The 19,720-nt window shown below is 48.2% G+C and overlaps 2 protein-coding genes across 3 annotated transcripts; one reads left to right on the top strand and one right to left on the bottom strand.

The window, feature by feature from the left end:
- Window positions 1-915: 915 nt before the first annotated feature.
- On the top strand, window positions 916-2,689 carry LOC113227301 (the record flags this gene model as incomplete). Its single annotated transcript, XM_026460188.1, has 3 exons — window positions 916-1,569; window positions 2,130-2,263; window positions 2,401-2,689. Coding segments are annotated over 3 exons (1,077 nt in total), but the record flags the coding sequence as incomplete, so codon positions are not given.
- A 4,879-nt stretch (window positions 2,690-7,568) lies between these two features.
- On the bottom strand, window positions 7,569-10,642 carry LOC113227290 (acetylcholine receptor subunit alpha-like). Of its 2 annotated transcripts, none has more exons than XM_026460174.1 (11): window positions 10,553-10,642; window positions 10,325-10,467; window positions 10,013-10,057; window positions 9,722-9,831; window positions 9,475-9,655; window positions 9,292-9,407; window positions 8,952-9,120; window positions 8,737-8,873; window positions 8,507-8,662; window positions 8,152-8,422; window positions 7,569-8,073 (listed from the first exon to the last, which is right to left on the bottom strand). In XM_026460174.1, exons 1-11 carry the CDS (start codon window positions 10,635-10,637, stop codon window positions 7,867-7,869), a joined length of 1,620 nt encoding a protein of 539 aa, XP_026315959.1. In that variant the 5' UTR covers window positions 10,638-10,642; the 3' UTR covers window positions 7,569-7,866. The 2 variants fall into 2 exon arrangements, with proteins under 2 accessions (XP_026315959.1, XP_026315960.1); XM_026460175.1 differs by having other exon boundaries at window positions 10,325-10,479; window positions 10,553-10,622.
- Between the last annotated feature and the right edge of the window lie 9,078 nt (window positions 10,643-19,720).

The raw sequence follows: 19,720 nt of genomic DNA, 5'->3' as shown, positions 1-19,720 counted from the left end.
GACGGGGTACCGGGACGAGTCCTTCGCATTGCCCTGAAGCATCTCGGGACCCGCCTCAAGCATCTCATGGATGACTGCTTGAGGACGGGGTTGTTCCCGAGATGCTGGAAGGAGGGAAGGCTCGTCCTGGTGCCTAAGCCGGGCCGACCTGCGGACTCCCCCTCGGGATTCAGGCCCCTCGTCCTGCTGGACGAGGTGGCGAAGATCCTGGAGCGAATCATCGCCTCCAGGATCAACGAACACCTGAGGGGGACAGGCCCCGATGTGTCGCAGCGGCAGTACGGGTTCAGGGCTGGACTCTCCACCCTGGACGCTCTGGAGTCGCTGCGACACATCGTGGAGGAGGGTAACGGCGAGAGGGAAGGCGTGGTGGCTGTGTCATTGGACATAGCCAACGCCTTCGGCACTCTCCCCTTCGCCGTTATCAGGGAGGCGCTGAGGTACCATAATATCCCCAGGTACCTCAGCCGTCTGGTGGAGCACTACCTGGAGGACAGGGTGGTGCTCTACCAGACGAGGGAAGGGAGGCGCGCCGAGCGCCCAATGAGGTGCGGAGTACCCCAGGGGTCCGTATTAGGACCACTACTGTGGAACCTGGGGTATGATTGGGTGCTGAGGGGCGCGCTGCTTCCCCGGACGGCGGTCATCGCGTACGCCGATGACACGCTGGTGGCCGTCCGGGGGACCACCTTCCAGGAGGCGGCCCGAAGAGCCTCAGTAGCGGCGGACATGGTGGTCCGCCGAATACAACTGCTGGGGCTCGAGGTCGCCGTGCCGAAGACGGATGTGGCCGTCTTCGGCGGGAGGGGTAGAGGTTGGGCGGTGCCGGCAGGCGCCCACATCTCCATCGCAGGAGTATCGGTCCCGGTCAAGTCCCAGATGAAATATCTGGGACTTGTCCTGGACCGGCGATGGAACTTCGGGGAGCATTTCCGGCAACTTGCTCCCCGAATAGTGGGCGCCGCATCGGCGTTGAGCAGGCTCCTGCCCAACCTCGGGAGGCCGGGAGCCCCATGCAGAAGGCTATACGCCGGGGTGACCCGGAGTATGGCCTTATACGGGGCTCCCATTTGGAGTGGGGCCTTATCAGCGGCGACGAAGTCGCTGCTGAGGAGGCCCCAGAGGGTGGTCGCCCTGCGAATGTGCAGGGCGTACATGACGGTGGCCTGCGCTGCCGCATGCGTCCTCGCCGGTACTCCGCCGTGGGACCTCGAAGCAGAGGTCCTGGCGGCGGTCCGCACCTACCGGCGGGGAATGAGGGACCGAGGCGAGCGACCCGCTCCCCAAGAGGTGGAGCGCGAGCGCCGCCTCGCGGCGCAGCGCATGCGGGACCGGTGGAAAGAGGGCTTGGCGGATCCCCCCTATGGCGCTCGTACCATAGAGGCGATCCGCCCTGTCCTCGTAGAGTGGGTAAACCGGTCCCACGGGCCACTGTCGTTCCACCTTGTGCAGGTGCTGACCGGGCACGGCTGCTTCGGTCACTACCTGCACAAGGTGGCGAGGAGGGAACCGTCCCCGTCGTGCCACGAGTGCGGCGCTGCGGATGACACCGCGCAGCACACCCTAGAGGTGTGTAGCCGGTGGGATGAGCAGCGCCGCACTCTGACGGGGACTGTAGGGCAGGACCTCTCGCTGCCGAGCGTGGTTGCCGCCATGCTCGAAAGCGAGGAGTCCTGGGAGGCGGTGGCCTCCTTTTGCGCAGAGGTTATGTCGCAAAAGGAGGCCGCGGAGCGGGTGCGCGAGGACGCGGCGGACGCGCACCCGCTCCGGCGCAGACGTACGGGGAGAAGACGAAGGCAGTTCGCTGCTCGCCTGATCCCCTAGTGAGACCAGCGGGCTCTGGACAGGGACTCCGGAGCCTGCACTGCATAGCCTCACTCGTCTGGGGGGCGGGTCGGAGGACAACCGACTCGCCCCTCCGTTGGCGCGGGAGCCCTGGCGTAAGCTAGGGCGGCCGGGCGGCGTCGTGGTGAATGTTCACTGATCCCACGGCGCCGACTCAACCGGCGAGAGGGAAACCCGGGGGAGTTTTAGTGGGGTAGTCCCTCCAGTTTAGAGGGAGAGTCCCCACATAACTCCTGAGTCTCCCTGGGCTCAGGGGTATCCATAAAGATTCCCCCCCCTCACAGCTTGCTCCCCGGGTGAAGGGCGCTCGCCTCGGGCCCTGGCTTCCTCCCTTGCGCGGTGCGTTTCCGCCAGCACCCCCGCCTCCAGCTCCCACGGCATTGTGCCGGCGAGAACGCACGCCGCCGCCCAGGCTACCGTACGGTAGGCCCTGCACATCCTAATAGCCACGACGCGTTATGGCCTGCGCAGGTGGTGTTGGCAGATGTGAGGGCGTCGTGCCATATAGGGGCCCCGTAAATGCTGCGCGCTACACCCGCGTACACGTGGCCCCAGGTCCCCCGACGTTCGGCAGCAGACGGCCAAGTGCCGCTGCGGCGCCCACCACCCGGGGAGCAAGCTGTTTGAAATGCTCCCGGAAGTTCCAGTGACGGTCCAGCACAAGCCCCAGATATTTAATGTGGGCCTTGACCCGAACCGCCTCCGTCTCTATGGCTATGTGGGCGCCAGCAGGGAGCCGCCATCCCCCACCCAGTCCACCAAACACTGTGGCCTCCGTCTTGCTCAGCGCCACCTTGAGCCCCAACAGTTCGATGCGGTGGACAATCATGTCCGCCGCCACTGACGCCCTCCGCGCCTACCTCCTAATAGTTGCCTCCCCGGACAGCCACTATTGTGTCGTCAGCGTACGCGAAGATGGCCATTCGAGGGGGCAACGTCGCCCTTAATGCCCAATCGTACCCCAGGTTCCACAGTAGTGGCCCGAGGACGGACCCCTGGGGTACTCCGCACTCCACATTTCGTGCTACTATCTGGCCGCCTCTCGATTGATAGAGCACCACCCTGTCCGTCAGGTAGTGCCGCACCAATCTACGCAAGTAGAGGGGCACCCCGTGATATCGGAGCGCCTCCTCCACTACGCCGTAAGGGAGGGTGCCTAATGCGTTGATGTTGTCCAACGATACCGCGACAACCCCCTCCTCATTGGCGGCCGCCTCATTGGTGAACACCCTCAGAGCCTTGATGGCGTCCAGTGTCGACCGTCCGGTCCGGAATCCAAATTGGCACCGGGAAATGTCTGGGCCCCTCCCGGTAAGGTGTTCACCGATTCTAGAGGCCAAGATGCGCTCAAACAACTTCCCGTCCTCGTCGAGCAGGACTATGGGTCTGTATGCGGAAGGAGACTCCGGCGGGCGCCCCTCCTTCCGCAACAGGCACAGCCTCCCCTCTTTCCAGCGCCTTGGAAATCGGCCGGCCTCCAGACAGTCGTTAAAGATCTGTTTGAGGCGGTCGCTGAGGTGCTCGAGGGCAATATGCAGGGCCTTCCCCGGGACTCCGTCTGGTCCCGGAGCTTTCCTGCACGATTTAAGGCGGCCGATTGCCCACGGCCACTCTTCATCCGAATACTTCCCCCAGAGCAGCCTCTCCCGGCTGCTCTGGGGGAAGTATTCGGTCAACCCAGGCAGTGCCCCCTGTACCTGGGTAGCTCTGATACGTCCTGGGAGGTCGGGCGGTCTCCCAGGGAAGGCCGCTAGGTGGGTAGGTTGCGCATTCCGCCTACCAACCCGCCGAAACGGGCGTGTTGTCGCCGCGCGAGGCCCTGAGGGGCGCCCCAACGACAGCACCTTTGAGAATTTTTATTGTGGTTGTTTTCCACTCGGGCCGGCCAATTAAGGCAAGCCCCCTGGTCCCAGCCGGTCGATAGACCTGGTCTATATCTATCTATCTAGGGATAACAGGTCGCCCGGCGATGGCCGTAGCCTGTCCGAACAGTCGTAGCACTACAACTGTCGGTACCCGCCGCGTTTACGAGCCTAGAAGAGGCCCGCCTACCCCATCCCCGCGTTGTGGACCCTCAGCTCCAGACGAAGCCCTCATCATGAGGGTTCCGTCATCCCTCATGGGCATAGATGCAAGCTGGGGGCTTGCATGACGATGAGTTCATTGATGAGCCCGCCATACTGGCTCTATGCCCGCCTCATCGAACAGCACGATGTGCCGATGTGTGTGAGGGAGGAGAGAAACTCTCATCCCCCTCCGGGAACAGGCCAACCACCGCTTGACCGAGGAGCTCCGTTTCCATCGTTCTCCTCCTCCTGGGGCGTGTGACGCCTTCTGCGTCACCGCTTGTGCGCCCTCCGCGCGACGTTGCTGGCGGATCGCAGAAGCGCGAGCTCGTGCGTTCACCAGTAGACCTCCCTCTTGTTAGGAGGCCTGCCGCCGCTACGGGGCATTGCGGCATCGCAGATGGCAGTCAGATTCCTTCTGAACCCGACTGCGATCTCGTTCGAACCCACTTGGCGCCCAATGCGGCCACCATAGCCGCCTCCGTTGCCCTTTCGGCATCGAATTTGGCGAGGGCCCAACGGGGAAACCCCTCTCGCCTTCGCCCTCGCCCTGCAGGCACCATCTTTGACGCCTGCGAGGAGGAGACCCTGGACCTTATGTACACGTGGTCCGAAAGGGTCTCCTCCCACTCCAGCACCGCCAGTTCTACACTTGTGAGGCTAGGGTGGGGGTCGCGAACGTTATATCCACGGCGGAACCCTCCCCACCTCCTCACGCAGGTGTTGGCGGTGCCGCGGTTGGCGACGACCAGGCCGTTGGCCGTCACTCACGCCTGCACCGCTCGCCTCTTGGCGTTGGGCTAGGGGCTGCCCCAAGCCAGCGATTTGGCATTGAGGTCGCCCATCACCAAAATATTCACGCTTAAGCTCACGGCCGAGCTGAGCCTCAACAAGAACGGCTCAAATTCGGCCATTGGGCGGTTGGGGGAAAAATAAATGCCCACAACCGCCATCCCTCCTCCGCACACTGCCACCACGTAACCGGCCCCCTCTCTTTTACGACGAGATGGGGAGCCGCCGACGGCGTGACGATGGCCACGACGCCGTCCATGTCCCCAGCCCAGTTGGAATGGCTGGGAACGTAGTACGGGTCCGCGGCTACCGCAACGTCCACTGACCACTGCGCCATGGACTGCATGAACAAGTCCTGTGCTCTGGCGCAGTGGTTCAGGTTCGTCTGGAAGAAGTTGAGTTCAAGCCTGTCCATCAATAGACATCTCAACTTCCTACACTGGCGCAGCCGTAGGTACCGTCGCTGCGGTGGAGGCCTGGAGCCTCCTTAGCCTTCATTGGGGGAGGGCGACATGCCTCCCCTCCCATTATGTGCGCCGCCGGCCGACCAAGATAGGCGCAGATGGCGCACTTTGGCTCCGCCTGACATCCAGCCGCCCGGTGACCTGGCTTGCCGCACCTGTAGCACAAATTGCTCCGGTCCAAGCTCACTGGGCAGCGACGCCCTACGTGACCGATGCCCATGCAGCGATAGCACCAACTGGGCAACGGCTCAAGCACTGTGACGTGTGCAGTGCTCCACCCCACCCGGAACTTTGTGGCGACCACCGCCTTGGCAGCTGGCATGGGGCAGCGTACGACGAAACCGCTAGATTGGTTTACTTTAGCTACTTTCACAGTCTAATGACATACGGCATTTTGCTTTGGGGTAACGCCGCCGATATCAATAGAATATTTGTCCTGCAGAAACGTGCAGTTAGGGCAATTTACAATCTGGGCCCCAAAGTATCTTTGAGAGATAAGTTTAAGGAAATTAACATTCTTACACTAGCCTCACAGTACATATATGAAAATGTAATTTATGTTAAAAGGAATAGTAATTTATTTATGAAAAATAGTGACAGACATAACATTAATACGAGGATTAGAAATAAACTAGCTTTTCTTGATAGTCGTCTTCACAAAGTCAAAAAATCATTTAAGGGGCAATGTATACGCTTCTATAACAAGATTCCGGTTGATATACAAAATTTGCCTTTCACGAGGTTTAAAACTATAGTGAAACAAAAACTTTATACTAAAGGTTATTATACAACTTCTGCGTACTTGGATGACAAAAATCCGTGGTAGTAACCCGTTTAGCTCATGGAGGTAGTCTCGTTCTCTGATGTTTCAAATAAAAAAAAATATTGTAAATGTTATTTACAAAGAGCAACCCCTAGAGTTTCTTGCTCATTCTTCTCAGGGGAATCTGCCTTACGAATGAGCGGTAGAGTTTAACTATTGTGACGATTTCAAGTGTAATAATGCTTACCTATGAAATAAAGATTATTTTGAATTTGAATTTGAATTTGAATTTGAACGACTGCCCCGCGGCCTTCCGCTCCGGTGGTGATCGCGCCCACCCGAACCTGGTCAACAGAGCATGATCCTTTCGCCGCCACGGCCGCACGCACCTCCTCGACCTCGACGGAGTCGTCGAGGTCGGAGATGCGCAGCTCCACGCATTTTGTGGGCCGTGCGTCACTGGCGGCGCCCGAGACCTCCTGAATGCGGGCCCCGGTGAACCTAACCTAACCTAAACTTTTTTTTTGACGGGGGAATCTTTATAGATACCCTTGAGCCCAGGGAGACTCAGGGATTATGTGGGGATTCTCCCTCCAGACTGGAGAGCCTACCCCACTAAAACCACTCCCGTGTTTCCCTCTCGCCGGTTGTTGAGTCTATGTGACACTTGATACTGGACTGCCTGCGTCTCCAGAACCTCGACACAAACCTCAGTAATAGTATCAACGGTGTCACAGGCACAACGTCAAGTAGTCGCACAACACCGATTATTAAATCACGCCGAACACGGTAACCAGGACATAAAGACAAAAGGAGTGGTATTGTTTATGGAAGACAACTCGGAGATACTCGGAATCTGCTTCTACAACGCGGATGAGTAACCACCCGGCCTCGCCTCCGTCTTGAATGGCAGTACCTTCAAAACGAGCATCAAAAGGAAGAAACGATACGATGCCTTTAGAGTACTATTTCTGGCAAACCACTTGAATCCGACCAAGCAACAAGTTTTACCCAGGTATGCTCAGTACTAGCCGAACTCGGGGGAGGAGTGGGGGCCCCCGTCCCCTACGCTACGCCACAGAAAATAAGCTTAGATGCGGTGGGGTGTGTGTGAGGTGGTGGAATATCATAAGAGCGAGATAAAGATTTACATCGGAGTGATAAAAGCCTCAGAACCATGGTTTACGAAGACAGAGGCGAAAATCTCAATTTTCTCAAACCACGAAGATCCGATGAGGCCTTAACACTTATCCCCGTAAACAGCTGGGGACACCCCATAGATAATCCGGAAGGACTCAGCGGGTCCGAATGCTTGCAACAAAAGGCGGCCCTCGAAGCAAAGCGAAGCAAACCCATAAACTAGTTGGAGCTACCCAAAGATGCAGACCTAGAAAAATTATCAATCTGGAACGAGCTTACGCCTGTGGCCCTCATGGTACTAGAGTGTTCACTGCGAAAAGCACGAAGCAGTCGTCGGCCGCTCTGGCAGAAGAGCCGACTTATACTTCACAGCATACTTATACTTCGATCATACATTGTAGGTGAAAAGAAAACTAGACATTTAACAAATGTTTTTATTTTCTCTATCAAAAGAAATTCGACTCATTTTCGATCACGTCATTCGTCGTATAAACTATAATAATAATAATTTATTTAATTTCATATTTACAATAGGTTTTAATATAATTATTTTATAAGTTACATGTAATATTATTACTAGGACAGACGAACCGCCTAATGTCTGGCGTCGTTATGATATCGTGATATTATTAAAAAGTTTTCGCCGCGCACCCCGCACTTCTGGCTACACATACTGAATTATTTCACTCGTGTAATTTGCTATCAGGTAGTTTCCATCGCTGGAAGAGTGGCAGTGAATGGCACGACGCAGAGCGGAAGGGGCGCGGGAGCGCGCGGGCTGAAAGGGCGACAGCGGTCAGCGCGGTGGCGGCGGCGGTGGGGGTCGCGGCTTAGCGGTGGCATAGGCAATCTCCGAGAGGCGCACATCGATGGGCGCTCTATCATCGTATAACGTCGGTGCCTGTAAGATGATGCCAGCCGAACCGACCACCACGGCCAGAGTGAAGATCCACAGGAACAGACGATCCAAAACCATCGCTACGTATTTCCAGTCCTCTTTCACCTGTATCACGGGAAACGGTAAAACATTAAAAAGATCGAAGTGAAAGTGCCATTTCTTCTGATATCGGAAAGCACGTACGCGAGTAGATTCCTCCTCTTTGCGCGTTTGTTCGGCGATGTAGTTGATACCATCAATGGCCTTGTGCAGCTCAGGACACCGGTGCCAACGACGAAGCGCGTCACATAGCGCGCCCGCGTCGTGCAAGCGGCAGATGGGCGGTGCACCAGCGGGCGGCGGTGGTGCGGCCTGAGGAAGCTCGCATTCCCCGCCCGTCCACACACCGTCAGTCGCGCCAGCCAAGCCCGTCGTTTCATCCCAGTGCAGCGCCTCACTAGTCACCAGTCCCGCACTGTAAAACATGAAAATTCGTACAACTGGAGACCCTTGGAAAAAGAGGATGCGTGAGTTTAGTGAGGAAGTGCGTCATACTCACAAACGACTCTGATGAGGATCGGGGCGGTAATGCGGACGCCGCATGACCAGAAGTCGTGGCAACACGTGAATAAAGACTCGACGCACCCATGGCGCCATCGTGTGTGTCTGCGGCGACCGAAAGTGGACGTTCAGCACGACTACAGTCACGCAGATGCTGGAAAATACACTCACAATAAGTCGGTTTATTTCCCCCCTCGATCGAAGACCCTCTTTGCCCTCCTCGCTCACCTGAATGTGTCAAGAATCATGGTGAAGAGCACAAATTTTCCGAGTAGTGGTACCACTAACGAAGTGGGCGGAATGATCTCGGCCAGAAGCAGGAAGAACACGGTCAGCGATAGCAGGATCGAGATCGACAGCGACACCTACGCAGATAACCAATTTCATTGAGCTAGACGTGTGACTGCAATGCGCGCAATGTTATTTTAATGACAGAAAATAACCTTTTCGCCGCTGTCGGAGGGTAGGTAGAAAACAAGCACGGTAAGGAAGGAAATCCCCATACAGGGAATTATTAAATTCACCGTGTAAAAAAGCGTTTTGCGTCGCATCGTGATGTTGAAAGTTATATCTAGATATGGCTCATCGCAGCAAGTGTAGAACTTCTCGTTCCTGTAACAACAACAACAACATTGATAAATATGTCTAGATTGTGATCATTGCTGCGTACATTTTTCACCATTCGTTATTTATGGGTTCCCGTACCACGACTAGGGTTATTGATTTCTTTATTATTTCAATACAGAGGTAGAAATATATTTGAGTGTAAAACAATATATATACCTGATCGCGGGCACCTCGAGGATGTCCCACTCGACAGATGTGTAGAACTCCGAGAGATCGACGCCTAGCTCCACAACGTTAGTGCCGCGAGCCTCGTCGATGTGTCGCAAGTCCACCTATGAAACATGTTCGTTAATACCGTACAATAATGAGGTGCAGTTACAATTTTGTTACGCTACCCACCTGAAAACCATCGTAGGTCCACGAACCAAACTTCATAACGCACGTCTGTTGGTCGAAGGGGAAATACTCGACGTCGATTTCGCAAGACGATTTGTAAATGGCGGGCGGGCGCCACTCGACGCGGCCCGTGTAGTTGAGCGTCGCCTTCGTCGCCAGCGTCACCTCAAAGTTGCCGTCGGCGCTGCGGATTCAAGAGTCGGTTAGACCGGGAGAGAAGCGCAGCAGTGGGAGCGACAACGGCACTCACTTATTGTAGAGCACGATATCGGGGCGCCATATGTGGTCGGAGGGTACGTGCAGCATCTCAACGCCGCCATACTCGCGTGGTTCCCACGACAACTTGTAATCGTACCAACTCTGCAACACCGTACACCGCTCATCTCACTTTTATATTCAATTATTTCGTTGCTATATTTTCGTGATATTCATTAAAAATAGATACATTTTAATGGTATGCCTCAGAATGCTATACAACACATCAGTAACCTAGGAAACGTAATTTTGATATGGCTAATAAAAGCATATTGCAATTTCTGACCTGTTCTACCCACAGATTGGTAGTCATAATCTGGTTCTTGAGGTTCTGTAATTAAAAAATATTACGTTAATTTGCATCGGTTATTACCGCACGAAGAAAGAAACTGTGCGCGCTAAATGAATGAACAATAAGAATTTTCAAATATAAAGAGGTAACTAAATTTTGTATATTTACATAAATGTTAATGAGAAGTGAAATAAAATTTGAAACCAAACTCTAGTTTCGATCATTAGTTTGCTTTCTAAGAAATTCAAAGTAAGTGTGCGGCGTGGAACTGGGGACGGGGGCGCGGGTGTGAGTGTTAGAACTGACCACGTCGATGAGCTGGCTGAGTTTAAGCTTGATGCGCACGGTGAGAGCGTCGCTGACATTGAGCACGGGCCGCACCAACTTGTTGTAATTGCTGAGCAAGTCGTCGTAGAGCCGCTTAGCGTCCGGGTTGCCGCCGCACCCCGCTGCAACACAACCTGCGATCAGCGAAAGGCGTGAGTTGTGGCGCTGCGGCCTCGATTAAGACCCTGACACAGACGAAACACTGACCGGCAAAGACGAGGGCGAGCAGCAGCAGGCGCGCGGCGGGGGCGGCGGGGGCGGCGTGGGCGGCGGGGAGGGCGCGCGGGCGCATGTCTGCCGGGGCGGCGCGCGCATGGCGTCAGCGCATCGCCCGCGCCGCGCTGCCACGCGCACACCTGCGCACAAGCACACCAGTCAGATGGGGCAACAGCGGTCGCTGGTCAAGAATGAATTATATACTGTTATGCGATTTTTCAGCAACTGATTTTCTGCTGTTTTGTAGTTTTGCATGCGAGACGACAATGATTGCGCATCAATATTGTGTAGTGTTGCCAGATGGTTACGTTTCTTGCATTCTTTCGGAACTTAAGTAATTTGTGTTTTAAGGCAATTTTCGTAACTTTTGAGGAAATACAACTATATTTGTTATTGTAAATCGTAAATGGTTTACGAACACACCCAGATTAGACAAAAAAGTTACTCTGAGGGTTAAAATAAAATCAATCAATTACTGGCATCGAGTATATAATGTACTCGATAATTACTGACATCAATGTAACTTTTCAGGTGCCGAAATGTAATTGTCGACTCAAAGGCCCTGGCTACACCTCGGCAACACAGATTGTGTAAAACAAAATAGCTGTTTTCAGCACCAGTTATATTTAAATTGATTGATATTAACTGGCTGTCGATATCAAATATTAAAATCGACATTATTTCTATTGCATAACGCACAAAATCGTAGTTTAAAATATGTGACTTATAACAATAAGATAACAATAAAGTACAAAATGAGAAAGTGATATTGTGCCCTGAACGATTATAATCGTAAGATTTGCAAACCGTAGCATCCATTTTTCTCTCACTGCCTTTGGCTATCGCATACTTGCTTGTTCGCGCGACACAATGCAACAGCAGAATAGCAGTAACAACAACAGCTTCAGTTGTTCGATAATGAATCATACCACCTTGAACACCAATGATCACATGGGGACACTTGCGTAATAAGAACTTGAACTTGTGTGATTCATATCATTTAGTTTAGTTTATTTAAGGTTTCTAGAAGCCTTATTCTTATGTAAAAAATAATGTTAATGAATTGCGATAAAAAGAACCGGGAAGTAAATATAGGAGTTCACTACCATCTTTCTTAGTTTTTAATATTGAAACATTCACGACCGAAAGACAAACTCAACAGTAAAGTTGCGATTATAAACAATTACCTACCAATAAATTGCCTTTCGTGATAACACTTTACTCCTTGTGCTTGGAAAAATATTTGACGTACAGACAAACATGCAGACACTAACAAGTATGACCGTCCACACGTGGAGCCGAATGGGAGTTAAAATAATAAACATGAACCATAAGCGTGGGCCGTTTACTTGCGTATTTGCCTTATTGACTTCTTTGAAGTGCGTCGAGAAAACAGACCAGTGTGCGGTTACGCGTGTTCAGTGTTTGCTGTATTTATCGAATAGACAAAGAATACAAATACTTCATCGTTTACTTTGTGATTGTTTGCCAAATATATCAAATAAGTACGCAAATAGAAACAGCCGTGTGAAGTGCCATAATTACTTTCACAATGCCTGTTATAATTGTTCAATGGCGAATAATGAAAAACTTGAAGCATGCCGTTAATCGGTTGGCGACCGCAATGAAGCTGCTATTACGCAAGCCGAATTCATTCCTCGGCGCTTTCTGCTACGCCCGATTGGTAAAAGCGGGAACAACGGCGAAATGATCACAACATGCAAGACGAACTCAAATGCACTTCTTCCATTTCCAATGCTACTTATAATCCAATCATGGTGATTTTGACAGATCGTTTTAGATTCTAATACAACCCGTTCGCTGTAATAAGTACAGTACTATTATGGTACTAGTCAATAACAGTGTAGAAATTTAAAATTCAATGAATTTTCAGCTTGCTTAAAAATCTGTTAAGGCGCGTTCAAATGAGGTGTTTGTAGAAACGCTGTAATCGGGGATCTGTGCAAAAGCATCTAATTTGAACGCAGGGTGCGATAAGATTTTTTGAAGCAAGACACGTTTGGGACATTAAAATCCATTTCACATAGGATGGGTACTGTGACATTTCCAATTTTTATGTTGCACGCATACTATATTTTATTTATTTCTCAGCCAGGTTGCAAAAAGAAATAGTAGCTTTGTTACAACTTACCAAAAACAAACAACATTGTTGCAATTAATTGTAATTTTAAGTAGAATCACAGTATATTAAGTAGACAGAAAATGAAATGATAAACATAAATTACCTCAATTACTTGATACGTAAAACGGAATGTACATCCATACAGATTTACATCATATAATCGATAAATTGAATTGGCTTCTATATATCTCTCTAAGGTATCTCGCGTCAATCTGAGTGCATACACCTTTTATGCGGGTCGCTTTCCTTTGTTTTGAACTTTGTGTGATGTTTTTGGAGTACTGAATTGTCCAAATTTCATTTCGTTGTTATTGGTTTTATGTATTGTTGTCGTCTTTTTGTTTGGTTGTTGTTTACTTTTTTATTTGTTGTGTAGTTTTTCAGTAACTTAATAACATAACAATATAATCCTTTTCTTTTTGTTTATTATCTTTTCTTAAATTATCGTCTCTAAATCGATTCTCTCTGCGTTTAAATTGTCTCGATAAAATACTTAAATCGATTTTTCTTCATTCGATTTTACCTCCAGAGACTTCAAATGTCAAACGTCACCGTACCCATGTTATGTGAAATGAACCATCCTGGCAGCGTTGAGGAGAACAACAACATGTTCAATTTCAATGTACGTATTGGTATCATCCTGTTGTTAGCAGCACATCACTAGGTTTTATAAGAAGAAAGTCGTAGAACGTAACCATATAAGCGCCGTATCATAAATACAAACTATCTGCGATTATAACACAAAATATCTATGTATTGGAAATGCAATTCAAATGAAATATAAAAATAGATTGTTTTATTAATACCGGGTAACCGAAACAAAAAACACGTTGTTCGTGTTCATAGAGGAGATAAATTAGATAATAAGTTGTTATCTATTTTGACAAATACTATTAAGATACGTTATATCGCCGTTACTAGATGTCAAAATCACCACGCTTTCTTCGTTTCAATAACAGTTAAAACTAGGTGTCCATTTTATGTAAACAGATACAAGAGTGCCGTACAATAACTGTATAGTCAATGGCGAGTTAGGCTCTAAGGCAGAATTGCTGCATTCCGGACAATAATGACTCTAGCGTTAGGCAAGGTTATCTATTTAGGTTATGTATTTTACTAGAAAGGCTTCGCCGAAACAATTGCTTCAACTTTAGCTGTATATAAATTAGCGGCTCGAATAGAATCTCTGACACTCTAAGATAAATTAGCAATAAAGTTAAAGCGTGACATCGCGTCGTCGCAAGCGAGTGACGTGCCATTATCCGGGCCTCATTCCGTGCTCTTATTGCGGTATTCGGTTCGCACGTCTGCTTTAGTGGAAGATACTTAGAGTGGTGTGGCGTACTTCTTCGTGCCTTGTTCATAAACACACGGCATCACTTTAATTGGAGTTACTGACAACTGTCAATACTGTTTTACAATATTGTCTTGTCATATTGCATTATCTTTTGATAACGAAGCAAAGTGCGATCTAAAAACTTTTATTTTTTTCTATTCTTTAAGTCTAAAAGTTACCAGTAGTACTACTAGAGTACTACGGCTAACGTCATGCCACGGAATATTGCGGCCAGGAAAGTTTATCAGACGAACTGAGGGCTCACATTGATACAGAACAAGATTCGCTGTGTGAAAGACAAACAGGGCGCATAGTAAAAAAATTATTTCTATGTGCAAAATAAAATCAGAATTGTTAGACACGGGACAAGCGAAGTCTTAGCGACGTTATCCCGAGTAGGTACATCGCTTTATTATCTCAATTGTCGAACACACAGTTTCAAAACAAATATTCACGACTGCTGGTCAAGAAATACTGTAAAGTTTAGCGAACTGCGTGTACAACAGAGCAGTTAACATCGATTTAATTTTATTACTGTGCCATGCCTGCCATTTACCATGCAGGCGGGTGTTTTCCGAAAACACTGGAATATTATCGACATATGAAACAGTGGTTGGGTCTTTTCTTTTTTATCGGAGATTAAAAGAATCGACGCAACATTTGTAATTCCAAGCGGAACACGTGCACGTTTATAAATCTGAGGGGCACAATGAAATTACAGAAAAAGTTTCCCAAAGCAACCCGATCTCACGGCAAGAGGGCGGAAGGTGGGGCCCGAGCCCGCGACGGCGGTGGTGCAGCGGAGGCGCTCGCCTGCAGGCCCAGCTCAGTGCATGACGGGCGGGCGACGGCGAACGGCGACGGCGCTGGGCGCTCACGGGGCGCGACGGCACGCGACGGGGGACATGGCACGGACCGGACGCGCGACGCGCGGGCTCTCGACTCGGCGGCGCGCCGAGGACTGGCGCGGGCGGCCGCCGCCCTTCGCCTCTCCGCCGCCCGCCCTGCACCGCCCGTCCTCGCCACTGGTGCAGCGCCGCTTTTCATTTCGGATCGCCCGGTTCGCAGCGGCGATCGCGTATGGCCTCCGGGCGCCTACACAAATTGCACAATGAGCCGAGAAAACTGACCTGCGTTTCGAGCATACAACAGACGTTGCATTGGACTCCTTTGTTGAAAAGTTTCGTTGGGTATGATTTTGGGTAAAAGACGGTACGTTCATGATTTGTATAATTAACCCTTATTTTGTGACCTCAATTGTAAGTTACGACTATTTTAATTTCAACTTTATGTTACATGGTATTTGAATAATCAACAAAAATGTGTGAAATATTACCGTTCTTAAAAAGATAATTCTAATTTATCCGTGTCTTTTCCACGAATTTACTTTTTAATTACAACACAAATGTCAGCGGTCTGCAAGTATTTATCAATTTTGTTTTTCACATTAACAGTGCTTTTGCCCAGGCAATAAAGAAAATCACGTGCATGCGGGGGTTTGCTAAACGACTATCGCTACCGAAACAAAAAGGCAAACTAGTAATTTGGCCTGGCTTGCTTCAAAAGCCTGCCGATTCTCTCGTACTCCCATTATTGCCACTTGGATTTTTCAACGTAAGTCCCACGATCTGCCCAACTTGAACCGCCATCGCTCGTGAATGCTGATATTCATTTGATCGTTATGCAAAACATTATATATCCATCCTATTTGGCTTTTCACAGTCTGAAAAGAACTAACATGTTCTTTGTCCACACAAAACTACACTACATATCTTTATGCGTTACTATAGTTGTTGTTATGCAAGGCTGCAAAGTTGTAGTTCGACGCGAGTGCTTGTATTATAGTGCTCGCTACGCTCTAATATATTGCTGAACCACTAGCTTCCCTCGTCGTCCCTCGTAGTTCAGTCTTAGCTTCCATCGCGTGCTCAAGTTTCAAAGCACGAGACGCAAAACAACTTTGCTTCCGAGGCGAAACTCACAACTATTCATATCACTATACTGAGGAAAGTCAAGGTCAAGATCATTCCGAGATCAAGTTGTAATGTTAATTATTGGTCTTTCGGGAAAGAGCACAAATAAATGCAGGACGGCAATATTGTAGGTGTGAAGCGCAAGAGTCGACCACGACGAAACAGTAATAGTATAAAAATATTCTTAATGCAAACAAGTAGCCCCACTTGCCTACAGAGACATCAAAGCAAATCGCAATAACATCAATCGAACAAAAGAAGCACACTGAAAAGCAATCAGACCTCATACCCTGCTACTTCCTAGTAGGTACAAGATTTACTAAGGTATTTCGCTTTGAACCAGTCTCTTTTTCCCGCCATCAATCTTGAACAATACACATATTATTATCATTAATATAGCAGAATAGTTACGACGTATCCGCTACAGAGACGTATGATATTGTTATCGGCGGTAGCGAGCCTACTAGGCTCTAGGCGGTAGAGAGTGACATGAAAGAAACTCGACTCACCGACGGAAAGAAGCATTTGAGAGTTCCGGAGCAGCGGAACGTGTCGAGGGCCGCGGGGAGAGGAGACGGCATTGTCCTCGCCGCACAAAAGGGGCACTCGCAGCTCGACGCTCGGCGATAGTTATTCGGCCGCCGCCGCCGGTCGCCTGTCGTCAGTCGCCGACGACGGACAGATTGGCTAGCCCCATTATACGCACACGTCCGTTTCTTGCTTCATTACCCTCCAGCGTCTGACACGGGCCGTCCCGTGTCAAATGCTCGTATTCTTTCAAAAAGTAAATTAGCGAAAAATCGAGAGTCGTTCAGTGTAAGCGCGTAAGTAGGTAACTTGTGTACCGTCTAGGCTCTCGGGTTTCTCTCAGAGAAAAGTTTAAGGAGATTGGTATCATGACTGTGGCATCACAGTTCGTTTACTCAAATATTTTATATGCCCGTAAAAATATACATAATTTCAATAAGAAAGAAGATATCCATAATAGAGCTAAGTCCAAAGTCATGGTACCACGATTTCGTTTAACCAAGGTAAATAACTCGTTTATGGGGAACTGTATACGTTTTCACAATAAGATTCCAGAGCATATATTAAGTTTATCATTTCCTACGTTTAAAAACTACATTAAAAATATTTTGATCGAAAAATCATATTACAAAATTGAAGACTACGTGTTAGATAAAGATGTACGGAAAGACAACATGGCTCCAGAATCCACACAAATTTGATTCAAAGTGTATTCCAAAGCATTTAAGTTAATTTGAAAAGAGCAATCCCTAGAGTTTCTCGCTCGTTCTTCTCAGGGAGGTCAGCGTAGTGAACGAGCAGTAGCTTAAATGTGAGGTTTTCAAGTGTAAATTTATTTTACCTATAGAATAAATAATCTTTGACTTTGACTTTAACTTTGACCCAGATTAAATAAATGATCACGTCGTGGGCCGAAGGCTCCGCGCAGAAAGCTACTGCCTAATGCGCTGTAACGCTCGGGGCTGCTCAGTGTGAAGCAATTGCTTAATACGTGCTACGCTGCACTGCTTTAGTATCCATCGTTTCGATAGTGACACAAAATGCCAATTAAATAAAAAAGAGCAAAAATTAGACCAAAAATAATAAACAGGTTCGAATCCAAGCGTTACGGCTACGAAACTCGTATGTAGTACCTAGGAAAGGATCAACTTCCTTGTGAATAGGGATGAAACGATACGAGTAAATACAAGTACTCACTCGATACCTTCCTACCGATACCAAGTACTTTTGGTATCGATATTTTTTAATCAAGTGTTAAGTAGGAATCGGTCAAAAGTATTCGTATCGTATACTCGATACTTTCCTTCCGATACCAAGCGATACTTTAACATCAAGTATAAAGTAGGTCTCGGTGAAATCAATGAAAGTACTCGGTATGCCAATGTCACGCGGTGGAAGCGCCATTTTTTTTTGGCGGTCAGTGTTGAAGCCAATGACAAGAAATTAATTTTGTTTTATCCGTATGTATACAAGTAATCGATACGAGTAAGTATCGATACTTTTAAATCGATATCGAGTAAGTATCGATACTTCAGTGTTATCATTTCATCCCTACTTGTGAATTCCTTTTACTGTTGCGCTCACTACATACAAACTAGTCTTCGTCAACTTTTTATCGTCCCACTGCTGAGTACGACTCTCATGATCGTTTTATCTAATAACATTTTTTTTTTTTTTCTGATAAATGTGGACGCCTTCGTGTATTGTTGATGATAACCTTTATTAGTTTTGCAATATTTTAATTAAAACAGGTACGTATAAATAATTCCTTTGTGTATTTTCTTCAACTTACACACACGGCATTTTGCTTTGGGAACATGTGTATCTTTGTTCTACAGAAGCGTGCGGTTAAAAGGACAACCTGCAAATTGCGCACCGGAGTGTAAGTTGAAAGAAATCAACGATCTCACACAGGCGTCAAAATAAATTTATGTTAAGAAGAATAGTAATCTGTTCATGAAAAACAAGATGAATATAATTTATTAGTTAATGTGTATGAAGCCGTGGTAGTCTAATGGTTTGACCTACTGCCTCTCGAGCAGAGGGTCGTGCGTTCGAATCCGGGCTTGCACCTCTGAGTTTCTCGGAATTTATGTGCGAAATAATTTAATTTGAAATTTATCTTGAGCTTTTCGGTGAAGGAAAACATCGTGATCAAACCTGCACGTCGAAGGTCAGGAAGGTTCACAACCTTCGGAAAACGTGTGAAGTCCCCAACCCGCATTGGGCCAGCGTGGTGGACTATGGTCTAAACCCTCATCTAAAGGGAGACCCGTGGCCAGCAGTGGGACATATAAATGGGCCGATGATGTATATATAACAAAAATAAATTGATTGTTCTTGACAGTTAGCTGTCTCCACAAAATCACACAGTTTAAAATGATCGCGAAACAAGAACGTTATAGGTACTAAATGTTCTCGAACCGTTTCGGCTTACTTGCCTAACAAAGAATAAAGATCCATTTATGTGGTCCGTTAACTATTTCATGTGTTTCTATCTTATCTAGTTATGGTTATTTTAAACGGCAATGTGAATAAATGTTATTTACAAGAGCAGCACTCTGACGCACGAGCGACACTTTGTAGGGTAAAAACCGGGGTAGATGGCCATAATTTTTTCTAAACGCTGTCCAAATAAAATTTTAGATATTACATTGCAAATATTTATTTCTTATTAAACTTTGAACTATTAACTATTTAACAGAAAAAAGAACAAATTGTCTTGAGACCAACCTTAAAATTAAAAAAAGAAAATTAAGATTGGCCATTTATTCCGAGGTGTCCGGGTGTGATAACCATAGGACTATGGGAAAGATGGCCAGTAATTATTTCTGGACTTAGATAGGTCTTTTACTTGGTGTTTTGTTTTTTTTAGTCTTCTTTTTTCTTCATGTCGTCAAATTCTCAGTTTTCTTGAACCCAAAAGTGGCACACGACGCTTTGGAGCCAGTCTTCGATGAGGCGGGTTTCATAGCAGCAGCAGCTTTAATAGCTATGAGTTCTTAGGTATTCGCGATTGTTACACTTATGAAACGAAACTATTTTTCCGGATTTATATCGCGTATATTTGTTTTTCAAACAAACCAAAATTTCGGGCCCATTACAAGTATTGGGACATTTCCCAAGCATTAATAGCTGCTTTTAATGATTCTTCAGTGCAATTCCCTCTCACTGCGGCT

The sequence above is a fragment of the Hyposmocoma kahamanoa genome, unplaced genomic scaffold, assembly GCF_003589595.1.
Source record: "Hyposmocoma kahamanoa isolate Upper Pololo Valley unplaced genomic scaffold, ASM358959v1 206, whole genome shotgun sequence".
NCBI lineage: Eukaryota > Metazoa > Arthropoda > Insecta > Lepidoptera > Cosmopterigidae > Hyposmocoma > Hyposmocoma kahamanoa.
Note: the sequence above shows the minus strand (reverse complement) of the source record. Positions and strands in the feature narration are given on the sequence as shown.

What these genes read in the sequence shown, in the direction of transcription:
- LOC113227290 (XM_026460174.1), bottom strand. Translation starts at nt 10,637, where the DNA reads ATGCGCCCGCGCGCCCTCCCCGCCGCCCACGCCGCCCCCGCCGCCCCC. An exon ending in TCAGCCAGCTCATCGACGTG is followed by an intron (nt 10,058 to 10,324) that starts GTCAGTTCTAAC and finishes TTTTAATTACAG; the next exon opens with AACCTCAAGAACCAGATTAT. An exon ending in GATATCGTGCTCTACAATAA is followed by an intron (nt 9,656 to 9,721) that starts GTGAGTGCCGTT and finishes TTGAATCCGCAG; the next exon opens with CGCCGACGGCAACTTTGAGG.